This window comes from Cyanistes caeruleus, chromosome 2 (assembly GCF_971803275.1).
Source record: "Cyanistes caeruleus chromosome 2, bCyaCae1.hap1.1, whole genome shotgun sequence".
In the NCBI taxonomy this organism is placed as follows: Eukaryota; Metazoa; Chordata; class Aves; order Passeriformes; family Paridae; genus Cyanistes; species Cyanistes caeruleus.
Genome location: NC_141702.1, coordinates 101,436,449 through 101,452,571, shown reverse-complemented (window position 1 = coordinate 101,452,571; position 16,123 = coordinate 101,436,449). Strand labels below are relative to the sequence as shown.

General features: G+C 37.0%; 1 protein-coding gene across 10 annotated transcripts in view; it reads left to right on the top strand.

The window, feature by feature from the left end:
- EPRS1 (glutamyl-prolyl-tRNA synthetase 1) overlaps window positions 1-12,668 on the top strand; it is a 38,420-nt gene extending 25,752 nt beyond the window's left edge. For 9 of the 10 annotated variants that reach the window (XM_086878742.1, XM_086878743.1, XM_086878748.1 and 6 more), the window contains 13 exons: window positions 262-527; window positions 1,523-1,574; window positions 2,440-2,649; window positions 2,789-2,861; window positions 3,621-3,700; window positions 4,029-4,130; window positions 4,781-4,936; window positions 5,056-5,253; window positions 5,610-5,783; window positions 7,999-8,159; window positions 9,604-9,682; window positions 11,953-12,017; window positions 12,295-12,668. In XM_086878742.1, the coding sequence (XP_086734868.1) occupies window positions 262-527; window positions 1,523-1,574; window positions 2,440-2,649; window positions 2,789-2,861; window positions 3,621-3,700; window positions 4,029-4,130; window positions 4,781-4,936; window positions 5,056-5,253; window positions 5,610-5,783; window positions 7,999-8,159; window positions 9,604-9,682; window positions 11,953-12,017; window positions 12,295-12,445 (1,767 nt within the window). In that variant the 3' untranslated portion in view covers window positions 12,446-12,668. Of the gene's footprint in view, window positions 1-261; window positions 528-1,522; window positions 1,575-2,439; window positions 2,650-2,788; window positions 2,862-3,620; window positions 3,701-4,028; window positions 4,131-4,780; window positions 4,937-5,055; window positions 5,254-5,609; window positions 5,784-7,998; window positions 8,160-9,603; window positions 10,141-10,213; window positions 12,018-12,294 lie in introns of those variants that run through there. The other variant, XR_015283743.1, reaches the window with a different exon arrangement.
- Window positions 12,669-16,123: the final 3,455 nt, after the last annotated feature.

Below are 16,123 nucleotides of genomic sequence, written 5' to 3'. Positions count from 1 at the left end.
AAAAATGTCCCTATAGAATAGGCAACATTTGAATTCTGAGATCTGAAACATATTTTTAAAATTAGATGTACTGTCAGATATGGTCCTTTAAAATGTCAGCACATTGAAGTTAAATACTGGCTTATGCAGATTTTTCTGCCAACAGTCTGTAAATGTCCATAATGCCATATAGATATTTTTTTTTTTATAGATCCACATTATTCCAGTGATTTCTCTATACATTTACTTTTTATTTTTTTTTTTTTCTTTTTGTTCTTCAAGGAAAAGATAGATGTGGCTGTTAAAGAACTTCTTCAGTTGAAGGCCCAGTATAAGTCTGTTACAGGAGTTGACTATAAACCAGTGTCTGATAGTGGTGTAGATGAGAAAGACAAAAAGAAGAAAGAGAAGGAGAACAAGTCTGAAAAGCAGAGTAAGCAACAGAAGCAAAATGATGGCCCCAAAAAAGAGCCCTTCCAAGGACAGAGTGGTAATGAGCGCTCCTCAAATGGATCAGGAGAGGGCCAAGGCCCTAAGAAACAAACCAGGTAAAGATGCAATCTTTAATCTTATTGTATAGAAATGTTAACTGTCTACCTCTGTTCAGATTTAGAGTATGATACATGTCCCATTTCACTTGAAAGTGTGGACATTTGCAAATTAACTGTGTTGACTTTCACATTCAGGATTGAGCCAAAAGCAAGTTACCAGAGTTTGTGTCAGTTGTACTTCATCATCCTGTATTATTACTGTCACTGAGAAGTTTTTGTGCTTATTTGCTTCTGCAAATCTGCTGCTGTGTCTTGCTGAAAGTTTAGAGGTTTTTTTTTTTACAGCCTGTATTATGCAGCACTATGTATTTCCTGTTTCATATACATAAATCATATATTAGAGACAGAGATATGTTTATTTTGTATAGAAATACTGCCAGAAAAAATGTCTTTCCCACGTTTAAAACTTCTCTGTTTGTAGAGGTAAAACCTTTGCTTTTGGGTTCTGTCATTTGAGTTTGGTATGTTTAACCTTCTTTAGAATCTTGTCATTTTATTGGTTATCTTTATTTTAAGGTAGGGTCAGTTTTCTGTCTCCAGCAATGTGACTGATATTCACATGAATGGTGAATTCGAGTTGCTTGTCTTTCCTGAAATTGAAGCTACTGGCTAGGTAGGAAATGTTTAAAATAAAGAGTAAAATGGCCTACACACAGGTCTGGTTAATCTTAGGTTCTTACTGGACTGGTTACTGGTTGGGTTTTTTAATGTGTTGTGAGGCTTTTCCATACAGCCATAGTGAGAATTAGAAGGGTTCAAACCATACTAAAAAATTGGACCTGTTCTTATCAAATATTCTTGTTAAGGTAAGGAAATACTAACAACTCCCACCAGCCAAGACTTAGACTTTTGATGGAAAACAAACACATTCTCTTCTACCTTATTATGTCATACCTCCTGCCTCAAAATAAAAGAGAGAAGAAAAGGGTTAGGATAAGTTTCATTGCTAAATGCTGAACAGCACGAATCTGTGTTTTTTTGTCATACCATAGGCTGGGTCTAGAAGCTAAAAAAGAAGAAAATCTGTCAGAGTGGTTCTCTCAGGTAAGTGCACATCAGTTTGATTTAATTGTTTCATTCTGTTATAAATCGATGTCTGTTTGGGATTTACATTTTCTGTTTGAGTCTTTGGTTTTTTTTTTGATACAAAGCAAAGCATTGGCTCTTTTTATGTCTTATGTTGTTATCATAGCCTTAAATAGAAGTGCCTTGGAGTAAAGAGCTGAATAAATTTATGAAGCTGTAAAAAGGATGAGTGTCAACCACCCAATCTCATATATATATATGTAATATATATATGACTTTCTTGGTTCATACATGGATTCCTCTTTTGTTAAGAGTACAAAACTTAATTGAAATTATAGGAATTTCACAGATTTGAGAGTTTTATTTCACCTCAAGTTGATGCATAACAGAAGTTAATATCTTTTGATACTGAACAATTTTGCTGGCTTGTGAGACTGAAAACAACCCGAATAGAGACAATTAGTTTAGATTAGTCTTGTTATGAGAGATTGTAAGTAGCTGTCAGTGGTGTACATTTCCTGTCAGTAGTATAATTTTTTGCCTGTACTCTTAAGAAATATAAGTCTCTTCTGACATTATCTAGATACATTTCTTACAGAAGTGCAGTTTTTTTATTCCTGGAAAGTAGCTATAGTCTCTTACTTGGGTTCATGAAATTCAGTTTTAGTTAACTGTTTATGTTATTCAGAACTATTATTAAACTTACTGTTCCCATTTAGCCTTCTCTAGGTAACACAAGTGACCCTAAAGTATATCTTAGCTGCTAACAATTTGAGCAGTTTTAAGTAGGAGACTTCTCTTGAATTGGGTGACACACACTTAAATTATTGAATGTTCTCTGTGTACAAACTGAAGCTTCAGCATCTGATTAATCTTTTGCAAGGTGATCACAAAATCAGAAATGATTGAGTACTATGATGTGAGTGGCTGTTACATTCTTCGTCCTTGGGCTCACGCTATTTGGGAAGCCATCAAAGACTTCTTCGATGCAGAGATCAAGAAACTTGGAGTGGAAAACTGCTACTTCCCCATGTTTGTTTCCCAGACTGCCTTAGAGACAGAGAAGTCTCATATTGCTGACTTTGCTCCTGAGGTACACTTCAAAACTATTTTAATCTGACTGGAAGAAAACCCAACCACTGCAGCTGGGTGTGAAAGTAAGTTTGGGGTTGGAGGATTTTTTTCCAAACTTGTTTTGTTTGATTTTTTTTTCCCTTTTCTCCTTCTTTTAGGTTGCTTGGGTTACAAGATCTGGGAAAACAGAACTGGCTGAACCAATTGCTATACGCCCCACAAGTGAAACAGGTGGGCCTCTTTTCATGTAGTTTGGGTGTAAACTTTTATGTGAAGTTTTATGTATAGTGTAGCTGATAGACAGGAGTCCCTTCTGAAAAGTGGAAACCCTCATTTTTCAGAATGTTTTCTGTAACTCCTTAGGAAAATTTCCTAATTTTGCTGCTGTTCATAGCCAATCTCACATTATATGTTTCCTTAAATAGACACTTTTAGGAAATGCAGACTTGAGGATTTTTTTTTCATTAATATCCTGAAGACTGACTTACTTTGTCTGAAAACACATTTGTTTATTTGGTTGTAGTGTTTATAAGAAATCTTTTTCAACTCATAATTCACTTCAGTTTTGCATGTGTTTTGACTGTAGCTGTTCCTCTGAGTAATTTAGACAATCATTTTAAGACCTAAGGCTGGATAAGTATTTAATTGAGTCAGGTCTAGTACAGCATCCTGAAATCTTGAGGTCAGTGAATTCCTATTCCAAGGTGTATTTACCATACTGTAAGCCAGTGACTCACAGTGTCATTAAATAATAAGCTTTGGATTGTATTTTGACCAGCAGCAACCAAGCTGTTTTGCAGAGACTCAGGATGAAGTGGAAGTACTCTGGTGAAAATATTATGTGTTAAGACAAAAAATGTATTTTAAAGGAAATTAAACATAAAAGCATAATTCTCACAGCAGAGAATGTTAAGCTTATATGTAGCAAAAAGAAAGTTTGCCATAAATGTCTTTATTGTGTGGAGACTCAAAGCTGCTTTCTTTTCACAGTCATGTATCCTTCCTATGCAAAGTGGGTGCAGTCACACAGGGATCTTCCTATCAAACTTAATCAGTGGTGCAGTGTTGTGGTACGTGTACACAATTTCTAAGTACCTCTTCTTATCACAAGTGCAGTGTAAGAGTTATTCTCTGTGGACTTGGCATGATCATACTGATCACAGCACATATTTCAAGGCAAAATTATTACCATGGTTTATATGGTATGTTTTTATCAGTGTTTCTAATAAAACATTCTTTATCAATGTGTATGTGATTGATTCTATGAAGTAGAAATCTGTGAATAGTTGGCTTTTTATATCTTTATTGAGAATTTTCTTATAGTTGCTTATAAACATTATTTTTAACAATAATTTGGCACTTCATAGTGTTAAATTTTTTGTACTTCTGCCCCCCCAGCGCTGGGAGTTCAAACATCCCCAGCCTTTCCTTCGCACTCGTGAGTTCCTTTGGCAAGAGGGTCACACAGCATTTGCAACATATGAAGAAGCAGCAGAGGAGGTAAAAACAAATGCACTGTTGTTTCACCTTTCAGGAAGTTACCTTACTCCATAGCAGCACAAACAAATCTTTGTACTGAAACCTCATAAAAATGTGGGTTTTTTTGGAGCCTCTGTGAAAAATGCCAAGTTTATTAGAACCCGCTTTTTTCTCAGCAGTAACCCATTTCTGAGGCTTCAGTCTCTACAAACAATATGTGGAGTTTGCAGAGTGTGATACACAGATTGTACTTTGCTTAAATTTTTTTTTCTTAAAAATGCTTAAAAATAAATTTTCCTTAAAAATTTAAATAATGCATTCATGAGTTTACTGCTAGAAGTTTTAAAACTTTCTTTGCCCATGAGGCAGATGTTTCATTGAGTGTTGTGGCATATCTTTATTTATGTAGCAGATGTTCAGACTTTTAGGTGGAATTTAGAAGTCAATATAGCTCTTGGACTGTCATTTTTGCCGCAACTCTTGTTTCCTTTCATGACTTACAGTTGTTGCTTTTTGATTCAGAGAAAATAACATCCAAAGCTTCAAGTAATTGAAGAAATCTTAGTTTCTAAACAAAATCCTGAGAAAGTATTCAATTTTTAAGATTTCAGACTCTGTCAGGTAAAAATGAAAAATACTGAGTAATTCTGAAGGCAGTTTGTTCATCATAGGTCCTGCAGATACTTGATCTCTATGCTCGGGTGTATGAAGATCTCTTGGCAATACCTGTTGTGAAAGGAAGGAAGACAGAGAAGGAGAAGTTTGCTGGGGGGGATTATACAACCACGTTAGAGGCATTTATATCTGCCAGTGGAAGAGCTATCCAGGTATTTACCTATTCAAATAATTACTTTTTCATTGAATGTAGCAAGATGGAATATTTAAACTGATGCTTCATAGAATTAGCTTTCTATTTGATAGAATTTTCTGTGTGCATCTATTTCAGGGAGCAACATCACATCATCTAGGGCAGAATTTCTCAAAGATGTTTGAAATTGTGTTTGAAGATCCCAAGAAGCCAGGAGAAAAACAGTTTGCTTATCAGAATTCCTGGGGCATTACAACTCGGACTATTGGTGTAATGACAATGATTCATGGAGATAACATGGGATTGGTACTCCCACCTCGTGTGGCCTGTATTCAGGTGTGTAAAAATGCCTTAAGCTGCCTTAGTTTCCTTTCTTGTCTTGGAATTCATGAGCATTTCACATCAGGCAGCTGGAAGACTTAGTATAGGATGGAGCTGTCTAGTTACAGCGTAGCTGTGTGAAGTTAATACAAATCATTAGGATATTTGTGGTGGACAAGACCCTTTTGGTATTTCATCCATTTGAAGTAATGTTACCTGTGTCATTAGTATGAGAAGGGAAATGTGTCCTTCATTTCTGAGAGCATGAAAGAAATTACCTGAATATAGTGCCACAATATCGGTTTTAAGTTTTTTATAACTATAAGGTAATATGTTTTGCAGCATAAAGTACATGTCCTGTTCTATTGCAGGTTGTAATTATTCCCTGTGGTATCACAAACTCCCTTTCTGAAGAGGACAGAGAGGCTCTGCTGAAGAAATGTAATGAGTATCGTAGCAGGCTGCTTGCTGTCAGCATCCGTGTCCGGGCTGATTTAAGAGACAACTACTCACCTGGCTGGAAGTTCAACCACTGGGAACTTAAGGTACTTTTCTTTCCAGAAGGATTTTTGAAGCCTAGGTGAGGGGTATATATGAGGTATACTATGTGTGCCCTGTGTTCTGAAGGTGAATGTGCTCTGTAAATTAAGAATTGCTGCCTGATAATCAGCGATTGCTTTCGTGAATAAATGAAGAAAAGATGTTTTCCGAGACTTGTTCTGTTAGCTAGGATTTGCATGTGATTAGGGATTTTTAAATCTCCAGGGCTCTACTTATAATTTAATAATACTAGAAATTTAAATTAGGAGCATAAATTACTTGCATTTTTAAAAATGTGTAGTAATACTCCTGTGTGTCCTGACTCACAACACACCCTTCTGTGCATACGGCAGAACAGAGAAGATAAACCTGCAGTGCCAGTAAAGAAAGGAGTGATTTTATTGTTTCAGAATTTCCATGTTTCCCTCATATAGCACTTGAGAGGAACAGTTTTGCTTCCTCTAATGTAAGAGGCTTTTATAAAACAAAAATAGTGAGCAGAATGAAACAATGGTAATAATGGTAATTAAAAATTGAATGATTTGTTGAGTGTTGCTATAGAATCATATTTTTAGTCTGAATTTAAAATCAGTTTCAATATGTTAATCTTCAAAGTAACATGATAGAAGTGACCCAGATTGTTCAAAGTTCCCATTGTCTCAAAGTTTTCTTCCCTATGTGTAACTTTTTTTTTTTTTTTTTTAATGGAGCTCTAGTGACATGAAGCCATGTTGGAAAATTTCCTAAATAAAATTAGGTTTTTCTAGGAGGCACACAGCACGGGCTAAACTTGATGTTTTTCATAAAATCTACTAATGTGTCCAGCATAATACCTAAGCTGCATCTTCAGGCTCATTGCAGGAACAATACACTCCTTTTATTGAGTATATACAGAATTTCATAGGGTAAAAAATACAAAGGTGCTGGAATAAGAAGTACAAGAATTAACTGAAAAATATTTTGCCTTATGTACTTTTCAGCGTAGCAGATTTCTGATGTTATTTCCTAAAAAAAAAAAGAAGTCACTGGTACTTCTTTTGTGTTGTCTGATATTAGTTCCATTGCTTTCTTGGGAAATGTTCCTGAGGGACCATGAGGTATTCTTTCACTTAGTAGTATTACAACTAGAAGTACTGGATACTCTCAAGTTTTTATTATGGAGACAATGTTTTGTGGGTCATACACTAGAATGTTCAGTTTGAATTGCTTGTTAATAACAGTTTTGAATAGCATTTTGTGTAACTTTGCAGCAGTAATAATTCATTGATCAGGTGGATTTTACTGTATTATTAAAAGGTATTATTATACCTTTTTAGCATAATTAAGGTAGTGGGGGCAGAGGGAGTGTAGGGAATCATTTGAAAGCTGTGAGCTTGAGGAGATTCCAGAGTACACAATGCATAGAAAGCTTGGATACAGGTTTTAATCCTCTTAATTTTGTCTCTTGCACATTGTGGAATGATTTTAGCTTATAAAGTTACTGATGCAATTTCCTTGGGAGTGGGGGGAAGCAATCCTCCAAAATGTATTTGCACTCACTCGTTTCATTTCCTGTGTATGTGTACACTCTGGGATACATGTTAGGATGTAGAGAAAATATGTTACATGGTAGACTCTTAACTGACTCTTTTCAGTAACATGGAAAATCTTTTTCATGGGGAGGATGAGAAATTACATCTTATCACCAAAGTTTATAAAGCATAAAAGCTTTGCTAAAGCAATTAGCTCTTTGTAGTCAAATATCCTATGCAATTAATTTTGATATTAGGATTGTATTTAACAGAACTTTAAAACAATACCTGTCGAATGCTATTGAAAACATTCTGTAAAAACAGAATTAAATAGATTATTTGGCAAACTAGAATGTTACAATTGCTATAGAAGCCTTAATTGTTAAGACTTAAAAAATCTGATTTGCAGTATGTGGGATAACTTAGTGCAGTTTCAGCGGTGCTTCAGTACTACTTGCATGTGGGCACTGATGCAGTCTCCAAGCTAGTGAAGTAAGGTGGAAAGCACAAGTGAAGAGAATGTGGATGGGAAACACAGAAATGCATAAAAGATTTGGAATATATGGTGATTTTTTTGTTCCAAGAAACTTAAGTGTATAAAGTGAATCTATATTAAGACTGGACTTGAAAACAAGCAAAATGCCAGAGAGAGAGAGAGAATGAACTCTTCTGAGTTCATCATAACTTCTAAATTTTTTTTTTCATTAAGGGTGTCCCAGTCAGGGTTGAAGTGGGACCACGAGACATGAAGAGCCAACAGTTTGTAGCTGTTAGAAGAGACACAGGGCAGAAGCTGACATTGTCTGAACATGAAGCAGAAGAGAAACTTAAGCAGATCTTGGAGGAGATCCATGCAAACCTTTACAGCAGGTAAACTGAGAGTTACAGTAAATGGCTCTGCTAATCACAGAGGCCCTTTTCCTGTCAGAAGAACTTCTCACATGAATGGTTTATCTGTGGAGAAAGACAGGTTAGGCTTATCTTCCTGTTTGTGTCATGTAATTTTCTGCCTCTTAAACTCCTTCATGTACAGTGATAGAAGCTGCCTGTTCTTGTGAAATGGAAAGTAAAAGGTTGTGAACTTATTTTAAAAAATACTTCAGTGAGTTCACATGTATTATTAATCAATAAATAGATCAATTATTAATCAATAAATAGACACATCATAAATAGATCCCAATGACCTTAACACTGCCCAAGGAAGGGCAGTAGAGCTGGTGAAGGGTGTAGAACATAAGTCCTGTGAGGAGTGGCTGAGGGAGCAGGGGATATTTATCCTGGAGAAAAGGAAGCCCAGGGGAGACCTTATCACTCTACAACTGCCTGAAAGGAGGCTGTAGCCAGGTGAGAGTTGATCTCTTCTCTCATGCAACAAGTGACAGGATAAAAGGAAATTATCTCAGGTTGAGCCAGGGGAAGTTTAGATTGAGCATTGGAAAGAATTTCTTCACTGCAGGTGTGGTCAAGCATTGAAACAGGCTGCCCAGCACAGTAGTGGAATACCCATCCATGGAAGTGTTCAGAAAACATGAATATGCTTATGGACATGGTTTAGTGGTGGGCCTGGCAGTGTTGGCTTAGTGGATGGAGTCAATGGTCTTTGAGGTCTTTCCCAGCCTAAATAATTCCGTGATCCTATGTACAGGACTCACTTGTGAAAGATGCTTTTGGTGCGGAATTTTAAAAGACACAAAACTGTCCAAGAAACTTCAGCAGCTGAAGTTCTGTGTTCAGAAGTGTATTTTAAGACCCTATTGACCTTCATAGGATTGTTTTCTTGTAAGCAATCAAATACTTTTGAAACTGTTTTTTGCCCTTACTACAAATGCCAAAAATCCCTCACAGGTTGGTCACTGCAGATTGTTGCTCGTAAGTCCAGCAAGAGCAGGGTGTTGACACAGCACTGTGGTAGATGAGCTTTTCTACTTCCTTCTCTGGTGATCAAAATTGTTTACAGGCAGAATATTTAGTTAAAAAGCATCTTGTGATTTAGATTTAGAGGATAATTTAAAAAGAGAAGTATACATCTGTAGTATTTATTTCTGTCTGCTTTGGGTCAGTGTTTAGCACGACAGGGTGAACGAACATGGTGAGATGTGCAGCAACCTGGAGAACACCCCTTCAGCCATTCATCAAAGTTTCACCTCCATGAGGATCAGTGGTAGAAGGACATAACCTGATTAGGAAGATGCTAATGAATATGTAGTTCTTTTGGTAATGTTTTGTTTTGACTGGCTCTGAAAACTCAGCTCATTGAGCCAGTGAGTTTATTTGAATAAATCTGCCCTGGCTGATTTTTTTTTCCTTTTCTTAGAGCATCCGAGGACCTAAAAAGTCATATGGTGGTGGCCAGTAATATGGAGGACTTTCAAAAAGAGCTTGATTCAGGAAAGGTGAGGGAATTTACTACTTCTATTCTTGTGCTTCACACCCTTTTTATCCCTTACACATAATGGTTTTATCAGGAAATGCTTTTAAGAGAGAGATGTAAACATTTAATTCAGGTTACAATAACCTCACTGTCATTATTCTAATGCAAGCAGTGACAAAACACTTAAGTCTCATATAAAGGTCCAGGTAAGAGTTTAAAGTACAAGCTATTTACGTCAAGGAAGTTTTACCTTTATGACCAGAGTAGAAGCCATTGGGTTCATTAAGAATTACTGCAAGTCAGAAACCTCCCTGGATTTATAGTAACAATAACCCATCATGTGGATGAGTGAGCTCTACTGATCTCAACATCTGTGAAAAAACATGGAAGTTTAGATGAGAGATTAAGCCTTCAGCACAGAATTGAGCTGCTGTTTCTTTTACAAAGAATGGTGACAGAATTTTTTAACCCTGAAATTCTGTCACAGATCAGGTTGGGAACTTGTTTATGTGTTTGGATTAGTGTGTTCAAGAAACAGGATCCCCAACATCAGTTAGTAAGGCTTATGTATTTTATAGAGAGAGACCAGGGGGTTGTGTACCAATTAGTTCCACTCTGAATATTTCAAGATTCCTGACAAAAAATGTACAAGTGCCAAGAATCTATAAATACTCTGTTAAACTTCAAAAATAATTTTAAGTTATTCCTGGTTAGGCTTGACCTTACATTATTCTATTTTCTTGTATTCCTATTGTACTTAAATTCAATTTAGAACAAAATTTAAAGGAATAATGATGAACTTCAGAGGAGGGACTGATTTAATAATGTCCAGCATTCACTGTTGTGTGCAGCTAGATTCTAGATATGACAAAGAGAATTAGGCTGTTTTATAATGCTTAGAATTCTAGTGTAATCAAAATGTAGTTAAGGTTGGAAATGTGAACAAGTAATTTTACATTCCACATTGGATACTTCCAGTGTTTTGGTACTTAGGTTGTATGAATTTATTATGAGCTGCATATCTGAATTGAAAAAAAAAATGAAAAAAATATGCCATTTTGTGTTTGTTTCACTGTTTACCTATTTTTGTTGTATTAACATAATTTTATAGCATATGTATTCTAAATTACTTGAAATTACACTCTGCTAGCACTGACTACTGTTTAAGAAGAATATTTTTAAGATTAAGTAAGTGCTCCTGTTTGATTCCTTCTGCTGTTTTTCCCTTAATGGCTTTGCAGACTCTTAGCTGTTTAAAAATGTGGAATGTTTTTCGTTTCACTTACAAAAGATTAATGGAAGAGTGCTGTAGTAGAGTGGTAATAGTTCCTTTTTTCAGTTGCAAGAAAGTGAAGCTACGAAGTGAAGTCTAATAAAGGTGTGCTCCAGTTAATGGAAAATGGAGAACTTTGCAGTAAGAATGTAAATTAGGTCAAAGAAAGATGCACAGAGTAAACCTTATTCACAGTTTGGTTAGAATTAAAATGAATGAAGGCTGAGTTTAGTAGGTGAGGTTGCCCTCAGCTATCAGCATTTCATGAGTGTTCTAATGTGTGTAGGGGGTGTCTTTCTAACAGTAATGCTACCTCTTGGTATCAAACTGGATTTTCTTTGTGGAACTCCATTAAAAAACAAACAAAAAAAAAGTCAGTAAAATTAAATATAAAACTAGGGGCAAGAGATCTGCTGCAATAGCTAAGAGTAGTACAGAGAGGAGTGTGTGACATTATCTTTTCAGCCTTGTTCTCTCAATTTTCCTCAGTTAAGTTAAGAAAATAGCAGAAGGCTGCATACCCACCCCCACACCCCCAAAAAATGTGCTGTTGGCAGTTCTGTTTTCTTAAAATAATGTATGCTAAGAAAAAATGAAAATTCATAGTAGTGAAATTAAAATGGGAACTTAATTAAGGCACTGCCTTGCAGTGTGTAAGGCGAGCATTTGCTCAGTAGTTTGGAAATTTTAAACTTTTCCTGAAGAACAGGATATTTAATGAGAAAACAGTGTTTATACTTCACACGGAAGAAAGTTGTATTTGGTTTAAAAAAATAATTTAAATGGTGCTTTGGGTTTGTGTAGGATTTTCCATACTGCACTGTGGAGGAATGACTGTGCTTATGTATTTGTCTGATGAAAACGAGCTATTGAAATTCAATTGTAACAATTGGAATTTTTCCCAATTTGAGATCTGTATATGAGATCTGAAGGTTTAGGAAACTTCCAAAGACAAAGATGATTTTTTTTAGGTGTGTAACTGTTGGGTTTTTCTCTCTCCCCTCCTCCCCTCCCTTCAGATTGTACAAATCCCTTTCTGTGGGGAAATTGAGTGTGAAGATTGGATCAAGAAGACCACTGCCAGGTAAAATATAACTGAACTGGAGAGTATTTAACAAGATCAAAATCAAAATGTTTTGAATATAGAACAGGAATGCAATGTGCCTTTGGGTATAACACTTACTTACAGACTCTTGCTCTCCTATATAATTCAATGTATTTACTTCCCTTAGCTCTGGAACTTTCAGAGTAATTAATGCTGTTTTGAAATTTCATGTGTACTACACTTTATCGTGCTTTTATTTTTTAATAGAAATATTTATTTGTGAATATATTTATTTATTTATATCCTTTTATTTCAGGGATCAAGATCTTGAGCCTGGTGCCCCATCCATGGGAGCAAAAAGCCTCTGCATACCTTTCCAGCCTCTCCGTGAACTCCAGCCCGGAGCAAGATGTGTGTGCGGAAAAAACCCTGCCAAGTTCTACACCCTCTTTGGTCGTAGTTACTAAATCACTAGTGAAAGAACCTTCTCCTTTATCTGTGAATTGAACTTTTTTTAATAAGACTGAAATAGCCCCTTAAATTTCAATCAGTTTTGTGACCTTTTTAAATAATTCAAAGACAAAGCCATAAACCATAACCTGGCTCCCCAATGGTCAGTCTTAGGCTAGCAGTAATTCACAGACTTTTCTGTAAACATCTCCAATAATAAAGATGTATTGTGAGCTGTAACATGCTGTGGTGAGTTTTTTTCCGTATTGCTCAGTAGGGAGGAATAGGTATCCTTTGCTTATGTCTTTTTTTTCTGATTTGGTGCATGTATTTCCTTATACATTGAGAAAATGCCTGAAAAGTTTGAGACAATGTCATAAAAACTACAGTACACTTTAGTGTGCTCACATATACTTTATAGATAAAACATCTGCTTTTAATTTTGCCTTCAAGTTTTTCAGTAGAAACTTGCTGGTAACCTGTAGGCATAGCAATTACTACCTTTAGAAAACTTCCCTCTGAAGCCCAGTCTTTCAAGGAATATTTTCATAAAAACATAAAACCATAAATAGCTTGGAAGGGTTGGAAGAGACCTTAAAGATCATCTTGTTCCAACTCCCCTGCCAAGACAGGGACACCTTCCACTACACCAGGTTGCTCAGATCCCCATCCAACCTGTCCTCAAACACTTCGTGGCCTGGAGGATCCACAACTTCCCTGGACAATCTGTTCCAGTGCCTCACCACACTCACAATCAAGGGCTTCCTCATGAGATCTCACCTGAACCTGCCACTCTGAAGCCATTCCCCCTTCTATCACTGCCTGCCCTTGTAAGTCCCTCTAAGGTTTCTTGTAGGCTCCTTTAGGTACTGGAAGGTGCTCCAAGGTCTCCCTGAAGCCTTCTCTACTCCAGGCTGAGCAACCCCAGCTCTCAGCCTGTCTGCACAGGAGAGGTGCTGCAGCCCCCTGAGCCTCGTTATCACCCTTCTCTGGACTCATTCCAATAGCTCTACATTGTTCTTAAGTTGATGGCCCCAGAGCTGGACACAGCACTCCAGTCTCATGGAGCAGAGGTAGAGGGAAGGAATCACTTCCCAGATTTTCACCCCCCTGTAAAGCAAGTTTGAAAGATTAAATGCTACATTGTACCAAGGTGCAGGTGGTGGTCATTTTTTGCAGATATTTTGCCAAGTTCTGTTTTCCATATTTTGCAAACTGGCCTTTATGGCTGTCTGGCAGTGATATTGCAATGAGTAATGCAAAGGCAATCTGAAGAGAGTTAAGCTCAGTGCTAGAGATTTTAGCCTCTGGTTATATCTACAGCAAGTTCCATAAAACCTTTTTTGCTTTTCCTACACTTACCAAGTGTTGCTCTAGCAGAGGAGGATGGATGTTACGGAGTTGTGAAATCATTTTAAAAATAACATTACTTCCACTCTGAGTGCAAGATTGGCTTTAAAAAATAAAGAGGTGGCCCTGGCACAAAGCAGTGGTTAGATGACATACACTTGATTTATTTATTTTTTTCCTCCTGTATGTTTGAAGGCTGTCTGCATGAACACCTTTCCCTGAAAAGAGTATAGTAAAAACTTAGCAATTAAAAAGTTGGACCAGTAAGATCCTCTCCAAACTTTTCCTGGGCCAACACTACATGTCTGCCTGTTCCCAAAAATCCAGTTTTATATAGCAGCCATAGTCTTAAGTATGCAGAAGACTTAGAGTGCTATTGCCAGATCTCTGCTTTTCAAAGGCATGCAGAATGTTTGCTTTTCCTCAGATTCCTATGGTCAGCCTTCCTAGTCAAAATTTTTAATATTAAAATTTGAATCTGGCCTGTCCAGTTTAGGATCATCTCCCTTGTGATGAGACCCCAGTTTTTCTACAGAAAAGTGCAAAAATTATTAAATATTTCAGATCAGCATGCTCAGAATACTTGAAACTTGGAAATTCTCTGTAATATTCTTTAGATTATGGTTAGTCCTGAAGGGATTGCTTCAAATGTATTTTAAAATCATCTATCTTGCATTTGTTTAGGTATTTTCTCAGGTGCTGTAATGAGCAAAGGATTTAGGGAAGGATGTGTCTGTGCATGAATTTATCTTTGGATTCAGCTGACAAACCAGACAAGCAGCCCTAAGGTCTCTGTTCTGGTGTGCTGCTTCTGTTGCTGGCTGGGTTTTTACTTTGAGAAGGAGGGTGAGCAATAACAGCAGAGTGGTGTTTTCACTGCCTGAAATGGTGGGTGACTAAGAGTAGTCTGGAGAGGGATTGGCCATGGCACCTCTCTGGTGCTGGGGAAGGGGAAAAGCAGCAACCAGCAGCTTCAATGTCCTCAGGTATAAGAGGCAGAAGTGTGCCCAGATTTTCTGGCAGAGCAAACCAAAGATTTTTAAGAATAGATGAGCACTCTCAGCTCCCACTGAAATGCTTTACAACACCCATATTTTAAAAATAAGATGTGGAAGCTGTTAGTAACTCAGAACAAAGGAAAGGCAAAACTAAATGCAGCCTCTGACCTTATCGGTTTGAACAAACAGCCAACCTTCAACCAGTTGACTGGATCAAATCCTCGAGTAAACATGTTGACACACTTCTTAGAAATGAGTTGCTCTGAGCCTGTAAATGGGTTTTTTTGAAAACAGATTTCACAGAAGGCCAGCCGTATTTTTTCTTTTTTTTTATCTCTTCCTGATCATATTTCTTCCTGGTCATAATAAGGCTTGAAGGGTCTGAAATATTGATACCTCACATGCAGATTTCCCTGTGATGATCTTCCACAGAGAGGCTAATGTTTGCCTGGGAGAGACAGCATCCATGTCATCCTTTTGCCAAAAGCACAATCTGAGCTATCTGTGAAGCAATATAGAAAAAAACTTACAGACCCTGAGTAGATTCTGTCTGTTAGAAAAATAGGTGTATGAATGGGAATAATACATTGCAAACTTCCTGGTGTTCTTTAGTTCTTGTATAGATTTGGGTTAAATTGTATAAAAGGGGGTATAATGGAAGTGCCTTAACATCATGCTAGCAGCTCCTTATTGGAAATAGAGCACAGGTGAACATTTTAGCTCTGCTGCAAAGGGAGTGCTTCATTTATCTACCATTGTTTTGGTAATCACAACCTTGTGTAAGGCAGGGCTTTTGAGACCGCTGAAGTTTGACCTTGGTTTGTAGCCACTGAAAGGAGAATAACTTGAAAAATAATTCTCATCTTTCATGCTCCGTAGTTCAGGTAATAAAATAAGTAGTTCAACATCACTTAAATACAGGAAAGAAAAAAAGCACTGTAGAAATAGCTGGGATAGAAATGTTTTCAGTGTTGTAATTAGTTCAAGCAATCCACCCTTCCAGGTTAAATGGTGTTGTTAAAATGGCAGGAGGAGAGGAGCCCTTGAGTTGCAGCTGTAGTGTGTAGGTAGGCAAATGACCAAATGTTAAAGATTACGTATGTTGGCAGGCAAGGCTTCTAGCAAACAGGACTTTAAACATAAATATTTTGGCTGTTGAAACCCTGTGAGCAAAAATCCAGATGAAAAGTTTGGGCCAGTGTTTGTTTTTAACCTAAAGTTAATTCACCTTGGGAAGCCTAAGGCCAGCAGGGACAATTGGTCAGCTCGGGTTATCAATATTATCTTATCTCTCCATTGCTGTATTGCATGTAATTCATGTAATTTCCTTCTGTCCTATCTCATAAC